The sequence below is a fragment of the Patagioenas fasciata genome, chromosome 1, assembly GCF_037038585.1.
Source record: "Patagioenas fasciata isolate bPatFas1 chromosome 1, bPatFas1.hap1, whole genome shotgun sequence".
NCBI lineage: Eukaryota > Metazoa > Chordata > Aves > Columbiformes > Columbidae > Patagioenas > Patagioenas fasciata.
In genome coordinates, this window is record NC_092520.1 from 168,850,426 (window position 1) to 168,867,195 (window position 16,770).

The 16,770-nt window shown below is 39.0% G+C and overlaps 2 protein-coding genes across 2 annotated transcripts in view; one reads left to right on the forward strand and one right to left on the reverse strand.

Moving 5' to 3' along the window:
* The first annotated feature begins 420 nt into the window (after positions 1-420).
* PLEKHG7 (pleckstrin homology and RhoGEF domain containing G7) overlaps positions 421-16,770 on the forward strand; it is a 37,642-nt gene continuing 21,292 nt past the window's right edge. Inside the window, exons 1-8 of the mRNA XM_065830444.2 lie at positions 421-680; positions 2,399-3,141; positions 4,348-4,370; positions 9,411-9,538; positions 10,864-10,904; positions 12,789-12,884; positions 13,999-14,148; positions 16,114-16,209. Coding sequence (XP_065686516.1) covers positions 2,437-3,141; positions 4,348-4,370; positions 9,411-9,538; positions 10,864-10,904; positions 12,789-12,884; positions 13,999-14,148; positions 16,114-16,209 — 1,239 coding nt within the window. The 5' untranslated portion in view covers positions 421-680; positions 2,399-2,436. The remainder of the gene's footprint in view (positions 681-2,398; positions 3,142-4,347; positions 4,371-9,410; positions 9,539-10,863; positions 10,905-12,788; positions 12,885-13,998; positions 14,149-16,113; positions 16,210-16,770) is intronic.
* The window catches only part of EEA1 (early endosome antigen 1), a 114,890-nt gene continuing 101,108 nt past the window's right edge, over positions 2,989-16,770 (reverse strand). Inside the window, exon 30 of the mRNA XM_071799987.1 lies at positions 2,989-3,009. Within this exon, the coding sequence (XP_071656088.1) occupies positions 3,004-3,009 (6 nt within the window). The 3' untranslated portion in view covers positions 2,989-3,003. The remainder of the gene's footprint in view (positions 3,010-16,770) is intronic.

Consider the following 16,770-nt stretch of genomic DNA (forward strand, 5'->3'; position numbering starts at 1 on the left):
TCACTTTCAGTTCACCCAACCAAAGAATACCTAAACAAATTCTGATGGTTTCAAATCAGTTCTGCAGCAAAACAACATAGTGAATTATTGATGTTTGGATTAATTCTCAAATACTCCAACACTAAAATCTGAGTTCAGAATTACTCAGAAACCACACTTCTTGAAATTAAACTCTGATTGCAAATAATTTAAACAAGGGATATATCACTACTATTCCTCCATAAAGGATGAACAATGCATAGTTAGATGCAGCCAAATGAATCTAGACAGAAAAAAAAAAAAAAAAAGGAGGGGTGGAGACTTTTCATCTGCTCTTGCAGCTTATTATACACTTATTATACGCTTGACTGAGAGCTCTCTTGCCAAACTGTATCAAAGTGAAAAGCAGAAAGAAGAAAATATAAAGTGAATTAAGTTTAATAAAATGTATGAATCATGTTACCTTTCATAAATGGGCGTTGATCCTGAAGCCACTTCCGTCTGACCTGATAAACAAATCCCCTAGAAACAAATCTACAAGAAGAAAAACTAGTTCCCTATACCAGCATCCAGTGAGGAGGCTTTAAAAGAGAAAACGCTACTGCTGAGCCTAGTATCAGGTAATCAAGCATTTGTTGAAAATTTGACTTAATTGCATATGAAAAGGATGTGACATACTGGAGGTTCACCTGGCTACTGTGGTAAGTATAATTATATACAATTATTTTTCTGCGTGTATGTGACATGTTTCTGCATGTTTTTTTAATAATTTATTTTCTTTACAAATGTTTTGCTGCTGATTCTAGTCATAAAAGTAACTCACAAGTAATTGTAAAAAAACTAATAAGTTTTGACTTTTTTTTTTAATAAAGCTTGGTGAACTGAAAAACAAAAAAATATATATTTTTAATATAAGACTTCTATGAAAATACACCTTTAATCTTTTCTATTTCTGCAACAGAACTCTATTCACATGAATATCTGGAAGTTCCATGCAGAGTTGCAAAATTCTGCGTGGAGAAGAGATGATTATTTTAAAAAATGCTAAGAGAATACCTGGCTAAAAATGATCAACCTTTTTCTTTCATTATGTAGCTTAGATGTGGTTGCGTTTCAAAAAATAAAAGTCTTGAAAGATTCAAAAACAGTAATAGCAAATCTTACAGCAATTATATGCAATCACATCTTTGCTCAGAAATGGAAAAACATTAATAATTTCTCATTATAGTAATTCATGATATATCTCAAATGTGATTTTTAGTGCTTGTCCGTTTTAATAAACATGTGTGTTAATTAGACTTTATCTATTCAAGAGAAATGGATACATGCAAATATATTTGTGGCTACTTACTGCAGTTGTGAAAGAAACCATTTCCATGATAAAGATGTGCTTTTTCTTCCTGTAAACTTCTGAATGATTGTCTTCTAATGGCTGAAGAGTTCATAAAAAGCAACACTTTGAACTAGCAAGCTTGACAAAATAATTTGTTTCTGATCACTTTATACATCAATCTGATGGGACTATATTATTAGATGAAAATTGTATTCAATTTGTGGAATTCAATAGCTCAAGAAAAAAGTCGTCATATGTTTGAATAAACTCGTTCTAATAAATAAAAGTGCCCAAAGAAGACAGCAATCATGAACAGTTCTAAGATTCCTCTTAACAAACAAAGAAGCTGAATTAAAGAGCAAGTTGAAGAGGTGGAATTAATAAGCTTCAGTTTTAACTTGAAATGTCAGTCCACTTTTAGAGAGACTAGTCATCAAAATACCTTAAAATAGAGCTTCATGAATCACAAAACATAAGACTATTTACTAATTAATCAACAGATAAGTAACTTTGATAAATCATTGCTTTCATTATTTGATTACAATGTGAACATAATGTTCACCACAAAATGCTTTTCCTGCTAAAAATAAAAGCAAGAGTGATTAGACTCACCTTACATAAATGTTAAATTGTATTTACTTAAGCATTCAGCAAGTAATTGCTATTTGTACATAAATGATTTCACAACAAGTAGGAGCCCTGAAGAGTTGGTGACTTGATTTTTATCCATGTACAGCAGTATCAAAATCTCATCGATGGGGGAGTGGCAACAGGAAATTAGGTGGCTGCAGTACCGGATGAACAGAGTCCCTAATCACACAGCCTTTACCATCTAATTAGTTCTTCTGACTGATGCCGACATGGCTTGCACACTCAAAGTTAGTGGCTGTTTAAACATTTTGCTGAAATAAGCTGCTGAAGCTATCGAAACCTGCGTTTAAACAGGATATCAAAGTGCAGGCAATTGTTTCTGAACTGGTGCACATATCTGCATTATTTTGGTGAGATTTTTTCCATTCGCATATTCTCCCATGTGAAAATGTATATGGCAAGTTTCTAAGTACTTTTTCTGATCATGTGTCCTAGGTACACAAAGCTATAAATCTTCAGGCTGCATATAAAGAATGCAAAAACCAAGCTCTGATTACTCTCCGGATCTGGTCAAAGAAACCTGCATCAGCATGGAGCTCCTAAATAAGGAAGCTGAGCTTCATAAAGAAAATATTGCTTTGTCTGGAAGCCGCAGTCCAGAAGATGTCTTCAGTCCCTGTAAAACGCAGGCAGCATCAGTTTGTACGGACACAACCCTGCCTCCAGGTGACTACATTCGAAGACGAAGTTATACAGAGTCTTCACTTCTGAAGCTTCCCACAGGGGAGTGCACTGGGAACCATCATGCACCTTTCCAGTTTGACCGGCATGCTTTGGCCAGAATTTCCACTTCTCCAACTTTAAGACGTCTCAGGATGGCCTCTGCTTCACCAGTGCTGTTACTTCAGGACAGCTCTGACACAGTTCAGCAGGGGAACCAAAAGGAATACACGAGCTCTCTCCACCACATTTGTAAGAGTCCACCTCGGTGCACTACAGCTTCCTCACCGTCGTTGCCTTCTTGTGTCCGTGCAAAATTACTGTCTTCCAAAGCCATGCCTGAGACAAGTATAGCAGATCCAGAGTCTTCCAGCCCCAGATCAAAGCTGCAAAGCCAAAAAGGTCCTCTCAGCAATGGCAGCCCCAATGATACACTCAAAAACTCTTGGAGAGCCAACCATGGTACACTGCCTAGGAGACTCCCTTGCCCCATCCCTACATCACAAGAGGGTGTCCAGGTAAGAGGAATAGAATGATGCAATCTCTTTTTCAGTGTTACATATTCAGCGTTTGTCCCTCATGGCCCAGTGTATAAACAAAACCACATTTCTTAACCTGAACTGCAACCCAGCCCTAGTTCCTTTGATACAACAGAGCAACTTATACTCTCATCAGGAAGGGAGATTTTCCTTCCAAATCAGCAAGAGACAATGGTCTCAGCCTTCTCTCTCGGTCACCAGATTGGCCTAGTATGCTCCTGCACATGGCCACTCTTCTCCACATCTGTTCATTCACCCTGATGGGCCCACATACATGTTTGTGGGGCCATGGAAGAACAAGACCAAGTGATATATCCAGTTCTGGCTTGGATTTTTAGAAGATTGTTGTATTTCCAGGGTCCTTCAGCAGGATTCTCTTTAAGCCAGGTCAGTCCTCTATTCTATTTTACTGAATAACATTACAAACCAAATAAAACAAAGAATGAGGACATTCAAGCCAAATTTAATGTTTGCTACTACCAAAGGAAAACATTTCACTCCCTTTCTTCCACTTACCTAGCTCTACCACTCACTAGCCCCCTCCATTTTTATATTCAGTTCCATAAATGAGTGGACAATTGTGCCATCTTTTCTTTAAAAAACAAAACAAAACAAAAAACCAAAACCAAAACAAAACCAAAACAAAAACAAACACTGATCCAGTGAGTGCCAGAGTCAGCAAAGAGAAATAAGCAGTGGAGGAGCTAGCCCTCTGTCTTTCCCTGGTGACCAGTGACACCAGGGAACTGGTGTCCCCCATAACTTCACCTCAAGGAGAAAAGGAGAGGAACTGCAGAAGCCAGGTTTGCTACTATGTCTACTCTCAAAGACCTTGCATTACTTGCACAAGCAGTTAAATTTGGACACACGCCTGACTCTGTCCTTACACAAAGCACCTACACACACATTTCACTAAACACAGATGGTGTCAAAGAGGTGTATAGCTCTTTGCTGATCAGTTAGTTTCATGCCACAGACCAAAAACTATTCCCAGCCCCCCCTTTCAAATACAGGAAACGTTCTGGATATCAAATGAATTCTCATTTCTTCAGAACAATGAAAATAATCAGCCAAAGTCTAAGTCTATGTAGCACATTTATTTTAACAAATGAGTACCTTTTTCATAAATTCAGATTGTTTGCTTCCTTTCTGACCAAGTAACAGGTCTATCTTGCTTTCTTTCAGAAGCATGGATTGCCAGTACAAAGGTATGCATCTATTTGTTTTGTCATATTTTAAGCTTCACTTCTCCACATTTTTAATGAAACTGCTTCACTCTAAGACAAAACTGAACAGTGAGACATGTATGTGTAACTCAACCTTAATTTGTAGATTTGCTTTGTGAAATGCCTATCACCAGCTTGGTAAACTAAGCTTTTTAATGAGATTTGCTTTCAAAGGTGGCCCTCTCCCTGACATGTTTAGCTTTATTTCACACAATATTTCAGCTGGACCATTGGAGAGCTCTGCATCAGGAACCAACTGCCAAAAGGTCTGGCTGTTTGGATTAGCAGTGTCAAATTTCATCTTGAAGAATGTGAAACATCTCATAATCTTGAGCGACATTCTTCAAAACTTTGTGGGAGGGAAAAGGGAGCAAAGAAGCTAGCAGAACAACTCAATATTGTTCTCACACATGAGCAAAGCGGATCTAAGACTGGTACTGGATGAGGGGATTTCTGATCCTACAAACTAAGAAGAATATTTGAATTTTGTAAGTTAGTACAGCCAAGATAAGGTGTTGTGTACTGTAGATCTGTGCAGTGAACTGCATTAAGCTCTCACAAGCAATTATCAGAAAGTAAAAGCTTGATTAGAAGTAAGTTTGATTCAGCCATGTCTGTTTCCTTAAGATGTTAAAATGTTTACAGAAGGGAAATGAAGTTCCTTTTCTCCCTAAACAACAAGGAAGCAGGAGCTAGTACCTCCCTTAGTTACCATACCTCTCTCACTGATGGTGCAGTGCTCACTTTATTGTGCGATCCCCTTGAACATTTCAGGTGGGGCATGTGGGTGCATGACATGCATTAAAAGCACTGGCACTGGTGAGCAAGGCTTGGGAAACACAGAGACAGCCTCACAACAAATAGCCATACACTGCTTTTGTGACTCTACCATAATGTGTCACACTTCTTATGGCAGTAGACATCATTAGTTGAGCTGTATCTCCCCTTCTTCCCAATGTTTACCCATTTTTCAAGTGCAAGCTGTTATAACCAGCAGTTTGCAAACAGGACCGTGTTTGGGACTGGGTATATTGGAGCAGGCTGGTACAATCTGAGTCATTATACAATGCGGTTCCCTACACAAGGCTTAACAAGTGTGTGTATGTCTACACGTTCTCAGCACAAGAAGCTTCCTAGATTTTCCAAATTGTTCTGATTTCCAGATAGCTATTTAGCATTTTGAATTTACAGTAGAAAAGGGGAGAGGGAGAGAAGGGAAAGAACTTTGCATCTTGGTGTGAAAACAAATGATCTGCACCTATTTTGGGAAGAGTCTGCACTGATTCAACCCAAAACTGTAATACATAAGCGTATCTCACTGACGGGGTGAAGATTTGTGTACCCTGGCAAACTTCAGGGGAGAATTTGAAGGATACTGAATGCAAATGGATAAAAAGGAGAACACTGAACATTTAAGATAAAAATCTTCCTCTTGGTGCCTCTTCCCTGGCAGCTTCAGAGGGAAGCTGCTATATGCCAGCTAGGACACTGGCTCTGGACTCAGACACATTTTAAAATCAAGAAATCACACAGAGAACAACACAAGCTTTGCCCCACGGCCACCAGCAGGAAAGATTAAGAAAAAGTTGTTTGGAAGATGCATTATGATTTTATTTCTTGTCTCACAGGCTGTACTTTCGAAAGCCTTTCTTAAAGTAGCAATGCTCATTTTAAACAGCCTTTCCCCACAGAACCATCAATCAGGAATATCAGTACATCTCTGTCAGCATGGGAACATGCTGAACAGATGTAGATTAAAAATAATCAACCAAAATAAGTAAACAAAAAAGGAACAGAGGGACGGTACAGGGGGAGTTGTGTGTGGTGGAGACAGGTTGAGATACTAAAGCCAATGCTGCCATGGAATAAAATGCTGATAAAACAAAAGCTTTCATTTACTCTGAGCTCATTTTCTCTTTGCCCTGTTCAGCATATCAGAGACTGGGTGCAAAATTGGATTGCACTGTTTCCTAAAGACAATTAGATAATGAGTAGTCTTCTCAGTAACTGCCAAAGAAGCTCATTTTTGCTGAGTTGAGGGAGTTGGGCTCATCTATCTTGAGGTGCTCCTCTTCCTCTTTAATGTCTCATATGCCCATGAAGTGTCATGTTGACTCTTTGAATAAGGGAGTTCAAATACCTCCCGGAGTGGCTTGGGTGACATTGTCATCACCTGGCAGCTATCAGAACTCTGACCAACCTCTAAAGTTGACCCTTGAAGCCTCTTCAGTTTCTTTTATTCCCATCTAGTAGGCATTCCTTTAAATAACATATCCATTATTTAAGTAAGGTGATTTATATAGATGTCTATTCCCTGGAACATCCAAAGGTCTTGTTAGGCTAAGATTATGAGCATATCTAGACACAGACATCTAAAAAGCAATTGGTTGAAACTTTCTGTGCCCTAGAAACAACTGTATACTGAGGATACTTGTTTTTCCAGACCATGAGCTGCTTCAGTGTCTTTAATAATTTTCCATAACTTTGTAATGCAAACGTGTGACATTCTCTTGTTTCACAAAACAAGTAGATTTAAAACTGATACTATTGCAGATGTTATCTGCTTAGGTGTTTGAGCTCATCCCTAAGTACAAGTGTTTCTTTCACTCCAGTGCTTCAGCCCCCTGCCTCTAAGAAAAACATAAACAAAAAACAAAACCACCACCCCGTAGAAACAAACAAATAAAAACAAAACAACAAACAAACAAAAATCAATAAAAAGGCAAAACTACAGAGTCTGCAGGCATGAAAAGATGGTAGAATATTGCACACAGACTCAAAAACTGATCACACAATACTTCAGTAGTTTCATTTTTCCAGTAAAAACAACAAGAACATCTAACTTATCTGTGTACAGACATGAGGCCAGATGATCACAGATACCTGTACCTTCATCTGTGAAGCATGAGTGCACAATTTAGGCATGTAAATCATTAATCAGACCAGACATATTAGATTGCAGAGGTATACTGTAGATACACATCCAAGTGACCTTGACATGCTCCCACACTTCACAGGTTCGCATACCTATGTGAAGAGCTTGTTTACACCTCTGTGTCTCTGAAGTTCAAGGCTTTTTTGATCTAGAGAAATAACACTGTTTAACTCGGTTACAATGAAACTGCGTTTCCCATTACTAATCTTCATAACGTTCAGCTTCAAAATAAATTCTGCAACTGAAAAAGGCTAGATATTTAAGAATCAATAATATATTTTAAAAAATTTATTGTGAATCCAACCTGAAATAAATCTCCTGAATTCCCCTGTACAGGAGTGACAAGTTTTAGAATTATCCTTGTATTATTTTGCAGCATCTGGCTTGTATAATAATCCTGCTGCCCAAGAAACTGCATGGTGGAATTACTAGAAGTTTCAGAAGCATCTTAATACAATTGTTACCAGAACTTAAAATTTGCACTGGGTAGCACTAAGTGCACCCCATCAGGAAACGATCTCCCTTGCACTGGTATGGGCTTGCAGACAATCAAGAAACAGACCCCATCCATAAAAGCTCTCAAACCACATGTTAGGTTCAATTTCATGACAAACTTCAGAGTTTCATTGTAAATCCCCAAAGTTAAATAAACAGATCCTATATTCCCTATTCAGTAGGACTACCAGAAAAGGAAAAGCTTTTAAATAACTCATACATTGCACATTGTAAACTCCTCAACACTTGGTTGTAAAGCCCTAGTATGCCTGTGTTTCAAGCGTTAAGGTCCCAGACCTGTCCTTCCTGTTAGCCTACAGCTCTCTCTGTTGTTAGGAGCAGACTTGCCTTCCACCCACACAATTCAATTGATTAAGATAAGGCAACTGCAAGCAATGTCACTTTCAGATCATAACAAAAAGTATCATCTCCATGTCCTGCTATACATATCAAATTTGCCTCAAAGTTCATCTCCCAGTTGATAAGTTGTCAAGTGACTATTCATGCACTTAAGGGGAAAAATATACCTGCCCGGTTTCACAGCAGGTGTTGGCATATAGCTAAATATTCACAGTAAGGTATCTGCCTAGGCAAAAAAATAAAAAGAATTATACTTAACTGACCAAAAATACTATATGCAATAAATGATGACTAAAAAAGATAATTCTTATATATGCCCAAACATTTCATGCATCCCTCAGCTGCTTAATTACTGACCCTTTGAAATCTGATGCAGTCTTCATGCATAAATTGCTTGAATACAGAAGAAAAAAGCTATAGACACCCATCACCTTGCAAGAGTACTCTAGCACAATTAATTAGGTGTCAGTGTGAGTTGTTAGAAAAATCCAAAAAGGTTTTTGTTGTGCACCGATAATTCCTGTATTTGAATGCAAGCAGCCTCTGGCACAAACACACTGTTGGATACAGAACGCCTGTCACTTCACTTGATGGATCTACATCCTGGACAATGCCCTCCATTAGTTACAACAATAGCTGGAGCCATTTGTTTTCAATCAGCAAGGCCGCTAAGTCATATTATATTCAAAGTACAAAATGTTTGGATTAGCAGAAAAATGCCATAAAGATTCAGAAAGAAAATAGCACAAACTAACCAAAAGGTTACATATTAAAAACCACCAAAACAGCATTTGAACTGTTTCATTAGTATGCTGTCTTTTCTTTAAATCACCTGGGTTCTGGGAGGTTAAAATAATGACAACCCACATATCAGCTAAGGACATGATATTTAACTGCTCCTTTTGACTCCAGTGCCAAAACACAGATTCTGAAATCTCCACTCACTTTTTGCCTAATCTCAGAAGAAACCAGGAATTCCTAATATTTAAATTTTTAAAGTACTTATTATCTGAGGCAAGCCATGGCCGTAAGCACCTTAATCTCAGCAACGATGTGGAGTTGGAAAGATAATTAGATATTCACTGTCAAACAATGAAATTTTCTACTTATTGCTCATTTCACACATTACATCACAGTGACCGTGATTTGGTTTTTTAGCTCATTTCCTCCTGTATAAGCAAGGAGCACCACAAGCAGAGAGAGATGAAGTGTGCTGTTGTTGCATCTCACAGATCGGCTGAGCGCAGACGTAGCTCCGTGGTGGTGAGTCTGCCGGGACTCGAGGTGTTCCCTGGAGACCTCCTGGTGTCAGACGGTGCCATGGACTACCTGCCCCACACGGTCCTGATGCTAAGTGCAGGTCAGACACAGGGTGGGGTTTGCTGCTCTGAGCCCAGCAAAAGCCATGACTAAAATACTTGTGGATGTGGGATGTGGAGGGAGGATCAACGCAATGATGACACACAAAGCAGCACAGCCTCCGTGAAGTTTTCTGTTACCCTACGCTGAAGTGACTGCATCCCTCATTTTAAAATTCTCCGCAATTTACTTTGTTTTGCCTGCATTTTGATGTTGAATGCAAAATGTAAGAGGTAGATGAGGGAATGTAGGATGTGGATCACCTCCCTCCTCCACAGGTTATGAGCAACCAGAGCCCAGGCCAGGATCTTCATTTGCAAGCAGCTGAGTTACAAATTCCTAGCTGCACAGCTTCAAGTAGAGGGAAGAGAATGGCCCATGCCACCCTTTCCACCCTAATCATGAGTGGAGCAGACCCAACTCATGGCTAGAGGTTACTCACAAGCTATTTCAACACTGAAATGTAGACCTGCAAGCAATTTCCACAGATATTTATTGTGGAGTATTTGATAGTGTGCAGCGTGATTTCCAGAGACCAGAAAATGCTAGTGACCAGAAAATAAAATTTTCTCAAAAAATAAATAAGTTAAGGTCACAACCAGCAGTTTCATGACAGTAAATAAGCCAGCCATCCCCTGAAAGTATGACCAAGGCTTTACAAATCCAAAAGGAGAAAGTTTTAACTGTGATGCCCAGTTATACACAGGCCTGGAGGAAGGTACCACATTTAGAAAACTCTTTCAAATTTCTTGCTGAACAGACACAGGCATTCCTCACCTCTCAACAGTGGATTCCTACATCTAGATTCCCAGTTTTCCCTGTGCCTCACTAAGGATCATGAATCACAGCCTGCACTACTGTGGCAGTCCCATGACAGATCTGAGGCTTATGGTTTGTAGGATTTTTTTATCCATAGGAATTTCAAACACCTGCATAGCTCCAAGATGTCACTAATGAGCAGACGTAGCCTAATTCTTGCTTCAAAACAATGGATATCTTCAAGAACTGGCCTGAGGTATGGTCTGTTTTCCCATGTAAAGAATTGGCAACCACACACTGATCATCTGCAGCAAGTGGGAGTGTTTAGCATCATCCAAGATTCCATCAGAGACAGACGTAATTCTTGCTGGGAGGAATTCAACAGGCTTAATAGGTTTTAAGTCTGGTGCACAAATTGCCTAAACACAAGTATTAAATCTGAGCCAAGTAGCGTATGGTGTATCAGGCTTCACCTAAAAATAAATAAGTGTTTAAAATCATATAAATGACAGTTTTATTTTTAGCTATATGTTTCTTTACTGATAACACATTTGTTTTACCCATTAGAGACCAAAAAGCCAAAGTGGCCGTTTGCCAAAAGAGGAATTGTGAGTATTTCACCAAATTTTTTTCCTTGCACTGACATTACCTTCTCTCGCGACTAACCTGAGTAAAAAGAGTTTCTTTATTGCCCTTGAAGAAAAGCAGCCAGCAGATGAGCTGAAATCAGAGGTGCCCGCCCATGCTAGGACTGCTTGGACATTAAAGGTTGGGTGGTTCCAGTGCAGCCAGCAGTGTCACTGCACGTGATGCACGTGAAAACACAGTCGGCACCACAGGTCCCCATCCCCATGGGTGGTGGGAGGAGAGGTGCCTGTGGCACCAGGAGAGCAGAGTGGAGAGCACTCATTTGAGGTGTTCAGTGGTGGCAGCAGGTCTTGTGCAGCTCCCCGGGGTAAGAAAGCACAAGGTGGGTAAGTTAGTTGCATAGTTTCTTTGACCAAATTGTATTCTGTATTTTCTGTGTGCCAACCTAGACCTTAGCACCTTTGGGCTCTGGAGCATCTGCCTAACAACCACTCACATGGAAGGCTCCTAGGCTTTACCTATCAAAGTAGCTTTTAGGATGCCTTCTTAGACCTTTCCTGTCCTTGTGAGAAACCTCACAGTCTCCAGTAAAAACATACACACAAACACAATTCAGTTAATTTCCTTGTTCAACACATTTTCTTGTCTTTTCCAGTTACAAAAGTTTTAACTTACTATAGGATCTGAATTTTCTTTTTGAGTGTTGTTCATAATTTAAAAAATCATTTGCAAGTGGTTTTGATGATTTGCACCCCTAAACATGTAATTGTGAACAGTCCCTAATATATTTTGCATTTTATCTTCTAAACCTCAAATAAGAGTTTGTGTAAGTGAAACCAATACAAATACTCATATTAGCATGTACAGGACTTCCCACTTCATTTGATAGCATTTCTATAGCATTTGAAGGAGCATGGCCTAAAACTGAAAATTTTTAAATTCAGCAAAATATTTGAAATTTGCAATAAAATGCATTTGATATTTAGCCAAAAGCTATTTTGGAGACTATTAAATGTAATAGAATTTAATTTATGAAAGCCCATTTGCTGGTGCATTGCTTAAGTGTGTATATATATAGTCGCATTATTGGTTTTGCTCCATTGCAAGCTATCTTTCAAATCTCGAAGTTGAGCTTAAACTCTGAATTTCAAATATTATAATCAAACACATATTTCAAAATTGGCTTGAGTTCAGTGCCTAAAATTCAGACAATAGAAATCCATGAAGTAAGAGTATACAGTTCCAGAGAGCAGATAAAACTTGGGCAAACACCTTATAAGTCTGTGCTCATGGCACTAAATTAAAGTTCATAAATATTGGTTAAAATTTTTACATGGCACTGTCAGCCTGAAAAACAAGGCCAAACCAAAAGCAATTGTTTTTATTTCATGATCCCTCACACAGACAAACTCTTCCTGCTTTTTAAGCCTTCTAAAAGCTCGTTTTGTAGACAGTGCTCTGCAGATGACCAAAGGAGTTTTATCAATGTGTAGCTCAAATAATTTTTTTAAAAAATTAAATAAAATAAACAAGCAAAATTTGTATACCTATGGCAGAAAGATGATTTCAACTATGGGTTTGTTGTCCCCTACTTCTGACAGTGCTGAAAGATGCAAAATATTTAACTTGTTCTGTCTGCTGAGGGTAGCCCAGTGTCTGTTGCCATACCAATGATTTGCCCTGCCAAAGACTTCTGTGTTACATAAATAAGATTTTACATACCCACACCTAAGCCACCTACACACTCCGCCCATAGCTACAAATAAACTTGCCATCACTGTCTCATCTGTGTGTAGGAGAGCCTGGAAATATGAAGAAATCACTCAGTTAAGGGCAAGCTCCTTACAGATCGTGGCAAGGGGTCCTTGTATGAGTTGGGGCTTTGTTTTTTTGTCATTCAACAGGGTAAAGACAAACAGAAGCAAGCATCTGATCTGGAAAACTGTCTTTCAACCGTTGAGATCACAGACTGCAGCACGTATGATTTTTTCTTCTTTAAGGTATCAAAATAGTATACTATACCAAGGACACTTAGAGATGGAGATTAAAATTCTGTGTTCAAGTCGCCTTTTTTTACTACATTAATCTGGATATAAGACCTTTCTGCAAAACTAATGCATAAGCATAAGGTATATTTGTTGTTTGAAATGGAAGGGCAAGAGGGAAACTGTGAGTGTTGTAGGTGGTTAGCAAGGGCCCTCACAATCATCTGGATTTTGCCAGGCTTCCAGATTGTCCTAAATCAAGGAGGTACCACCTTCAGAAAAAGGTATCAAGGCAACCCTCTCAGGAGTGCCTGCAGATCTGGGGAAAAAAATCGCAGCATCAAAAAGGTACCAAATGGGGCACAGTCACCCCCACTGCTGCCCTAGGGGTATGTTCAGAGGTGGCCACATAGAGGTCAGTGCCAACACCAAGGTTCAGCTGCAGAAATCCCACCAAAGCCTGTCTGCCAGATAAACAAGACTCCCAGCCTCCGAGGCCCCAAGCCATGGACATACCAAGCTTGGGCTACCAGGGTGACATTCAGATAGCCCGCATCTCACACCATTCCCCCTCCAGGGCAAATCTTTTTCTTCTCATGGCAGGCTGTTGTGTGCAGTTCCCCATTGAACTGGTTGTTGAGGACTCCTGTTAGTGCCTAACTTATATGTGAATGTCTGACTTGGGAGCAGGTCAGGAAGGTGATAGAGGCCACTTTGGGACTAAACAGAAGAATTTCCAAGTACCTATGAAGATCTAGTCCTTTGGTACCTTAATTTATCCACCTGGAAAATGGGAAGCTATCCCTGCTTTCCAGGAGCGGCAGCTGCACGACAGATTCAATTCCTCAGCATTTGCATGCTGCCCAGTATTTTTTGATACAGCATCCTACAAACAGAAAGTATCATACTGTGTTACTTTCAGTTGAGTGTGTTTATATTATAAATATCTTGAAGGAGAACGTCAGGGGGTTTTTAATCTTCTTAAAGGAATCTTTAAGCTTCCAGAAGATGAATCACTAATACTGGCGGCCAGGCTCTTTACCTGGGCAAATAGATCACAGATTCTTTTCATAAGGTCTGAAGAAGCTGATGTAACAGTCAGTGGTTTTCTTTCTTCTTCAATCAATAGAATAAATCTTGGCATGAGTTTATAAAGGTGCAACAGACTGAGCAGAAAGATGCCAACAGCCAGTTAGAAGTGAAAAAAGAAGAAGCAGTGTGGGAACTTTTCACAAGTGAATGCACTTACTTTCTGGATCATTTGCTGGTTCTCAAGACGGTAACTTCAGATTTCATTTCTCAAATATAATGAAACGTTATTTGCCTTTCTGTCAGCATGGCAGACATAAAGCCCCTTGTAACCTCTCTATGGGTGTCTACAGGGGAATGACTTAAGCACTTGCTATTTCTCCTGCATCTCGCCTGATCATTTTGTTTCCACGATGTTTTCCTTTGGTTTTTATCTTCCTTACGGCATTTCTTCTTCTAGACATCACTTTCTTATGCTTTGTAAACACCATCTGATTGCAGATCCTTCCAGTACTTTCAGCTGATATTTCACTATTCCTCTGACTAATTCTGAAGGCACTCTCCAATTGACTATACTGGATATTTCTCTACCACTAGTCTGTAACATTATACTCTTCATTTAATTTCATATAGAGCTATGGTTAGATTATCCTGACTAGAGCATGAAAACCTCAGAATTCAGAAGACCTGTAGTTCTACTGTTGCAAGAAAACAAGCAAACTGAAAAACAGCTCCTCTCCCAAAAGTTCCAAATTGCCTCCATCTTGGTGAATTTTGAGAGCTTTGAAATATGGACAAAAGTACTGTACACTATTAGAAGAATAGCCGCACTCTTTACATGTGTTGCACTTCAAAAGTTAGTGCACTCGTTTAATAGGATGGAAGCTTCCCTAAATATCTTCCTGTCATCTTTCTCTTATTCTGCACAGACAATTTCTGTTTTCTTATTAGCCAAAGGAAAAAAGATTAGTGAAACATTTTCCACGTTGCTGAAGAGTTAGCATAAGCAATATAAGAAGTACCACAAAATAAAGGGAATAAACAGAGGAGTGGATTGAATTGGTAGGGCAGAATGGGAAGGGAAAGGGGCAGCAGGACCAGCTACAGTTCCAAGGCAGGATGGAAGTGTCCTTCCCTTGAGAGTCTTTCTTCTTAGAAGATAAAAAAATGAGTGAATCCTGGGAAGGGTGAGGACATACAAGTCGCTTGGTGAGCCTGACGTAGGAACCCACGGACAAGCCTTAGCCAGCCCCGAGTAACCCATGAATGATAAACTTTTCAGCCATGCCCATTTCCCAAACACTCCTGTCAAAGGAAGAATCTATTGAATTTGAGTAGCCAATTTTACAGATACCTTCTACTTTAAGTACTTCCCAGTATAGAAATATTCCACTGATTTTAATGATTCTGAACATGGAACTTTAAGAACACTGTAAATCCCCTTTAAGCTCTCCGGTCAACTGTTCATGGTGACTTAAGAGTTACACAAGGCTAAGCAAATAGTCTTACCAGCTCTTCAGTCTTAGCACCTGGGTGATGGGGTTTTTCATTGATGCTTTTCACACATATACAAAAAAATTCTACTCCGTAATGTACATTTTTAAAGTTTTTTCAGACTTAGGTCACATTCAGCACAGCTCCAAGATCACCATCAGAGTTTAAATAATATAAACCAGTCAATAAACGCACATGTGATTTTCACTCAGTACAGGTTAACAGAACAATCCAAAGAGATTAAAAAAATTCATGAACCCTCTACTTATGCTATTCCAACTTTTTGTTTTTCCCATTGTAACTCTAAACAACTTATATAACAGCTGATGCATGGAGTAGGAATGAAAGCATTTAGAAAGGCCATAGAAATCTGTAACTGCAGCTCTGATGTTATTATTTCCTTCACATGAATCTGCAGGGGGCTCAGTTGTCCCCGTTCAGCCAGAAAGCACAGCAGGGACACAGCTGCCTCTGTGACAGCTGCAGAGACACCCCAGAGACATCACTCATACCCTCTTCCTCACACAAAGCCCAATATTTAGCCTTCAGGCAGGTCAGAAAAAGTTTCTCAGAGTGTCATCTTCTGCTTTCCCCAAATCAAATCATCATTTCATGAGAATTAAAATACAAACATGTTTTTTCAGAAAGAAAAAAATATATTATATATATATACTGAATTGGCAAAAGAAGTTAATAACATGGATTTGTTTTGGTTTTTAAGATATTTATGAATACTCTAAAATACCTCCAGAGTAATGAATTTCTCTTGGATGTGGATTCGTGGAGACTTTTTGCAAATTTAGAGGAGTTAAACAAGGTGAGTAAAAAAATAAAATCTTACTGAAATCAGAAATCAACCAGCCCAATAAAAGGAGACAGGAAACCATCCATAAAACTTCTCTTCAGATTCAATGCTCACATTTGGAACTTAGTTCAAACAATTAGTTTTTCATCTCTAATTGGTATATCAGTGGGGGTCAAATTTCACCAGAACAATTTATTTTCATGTGCCTCCAGCAAAAGATAAATGGGCATTTGAACATAGAGAAGAGCTCATTTGGCAGTTGTTTCTGAAGGAAACATGAATTTGAGACTAATTCTCATAAGCATTATCTTTTTAAAAGGATTTATGAAGATAAACTCCGACTGCACAGTCCTTACAGCAAAACAGTAAGAATGGCAAAATGACTACAATAACAACTTTCCTTTCACAAACAGAAGGGCACAAAGACTTTGCTATTATACCACTCCAGTAGAGCAAGTGAACACAAATTGATAACCTACTCTCTCTAATTTTGCTTTCCAATTTTATTGTCCTTATTAATGAGGATGAGAAATGACCATCCATTACGCATACTTGTGCATGAAACAGTGATCA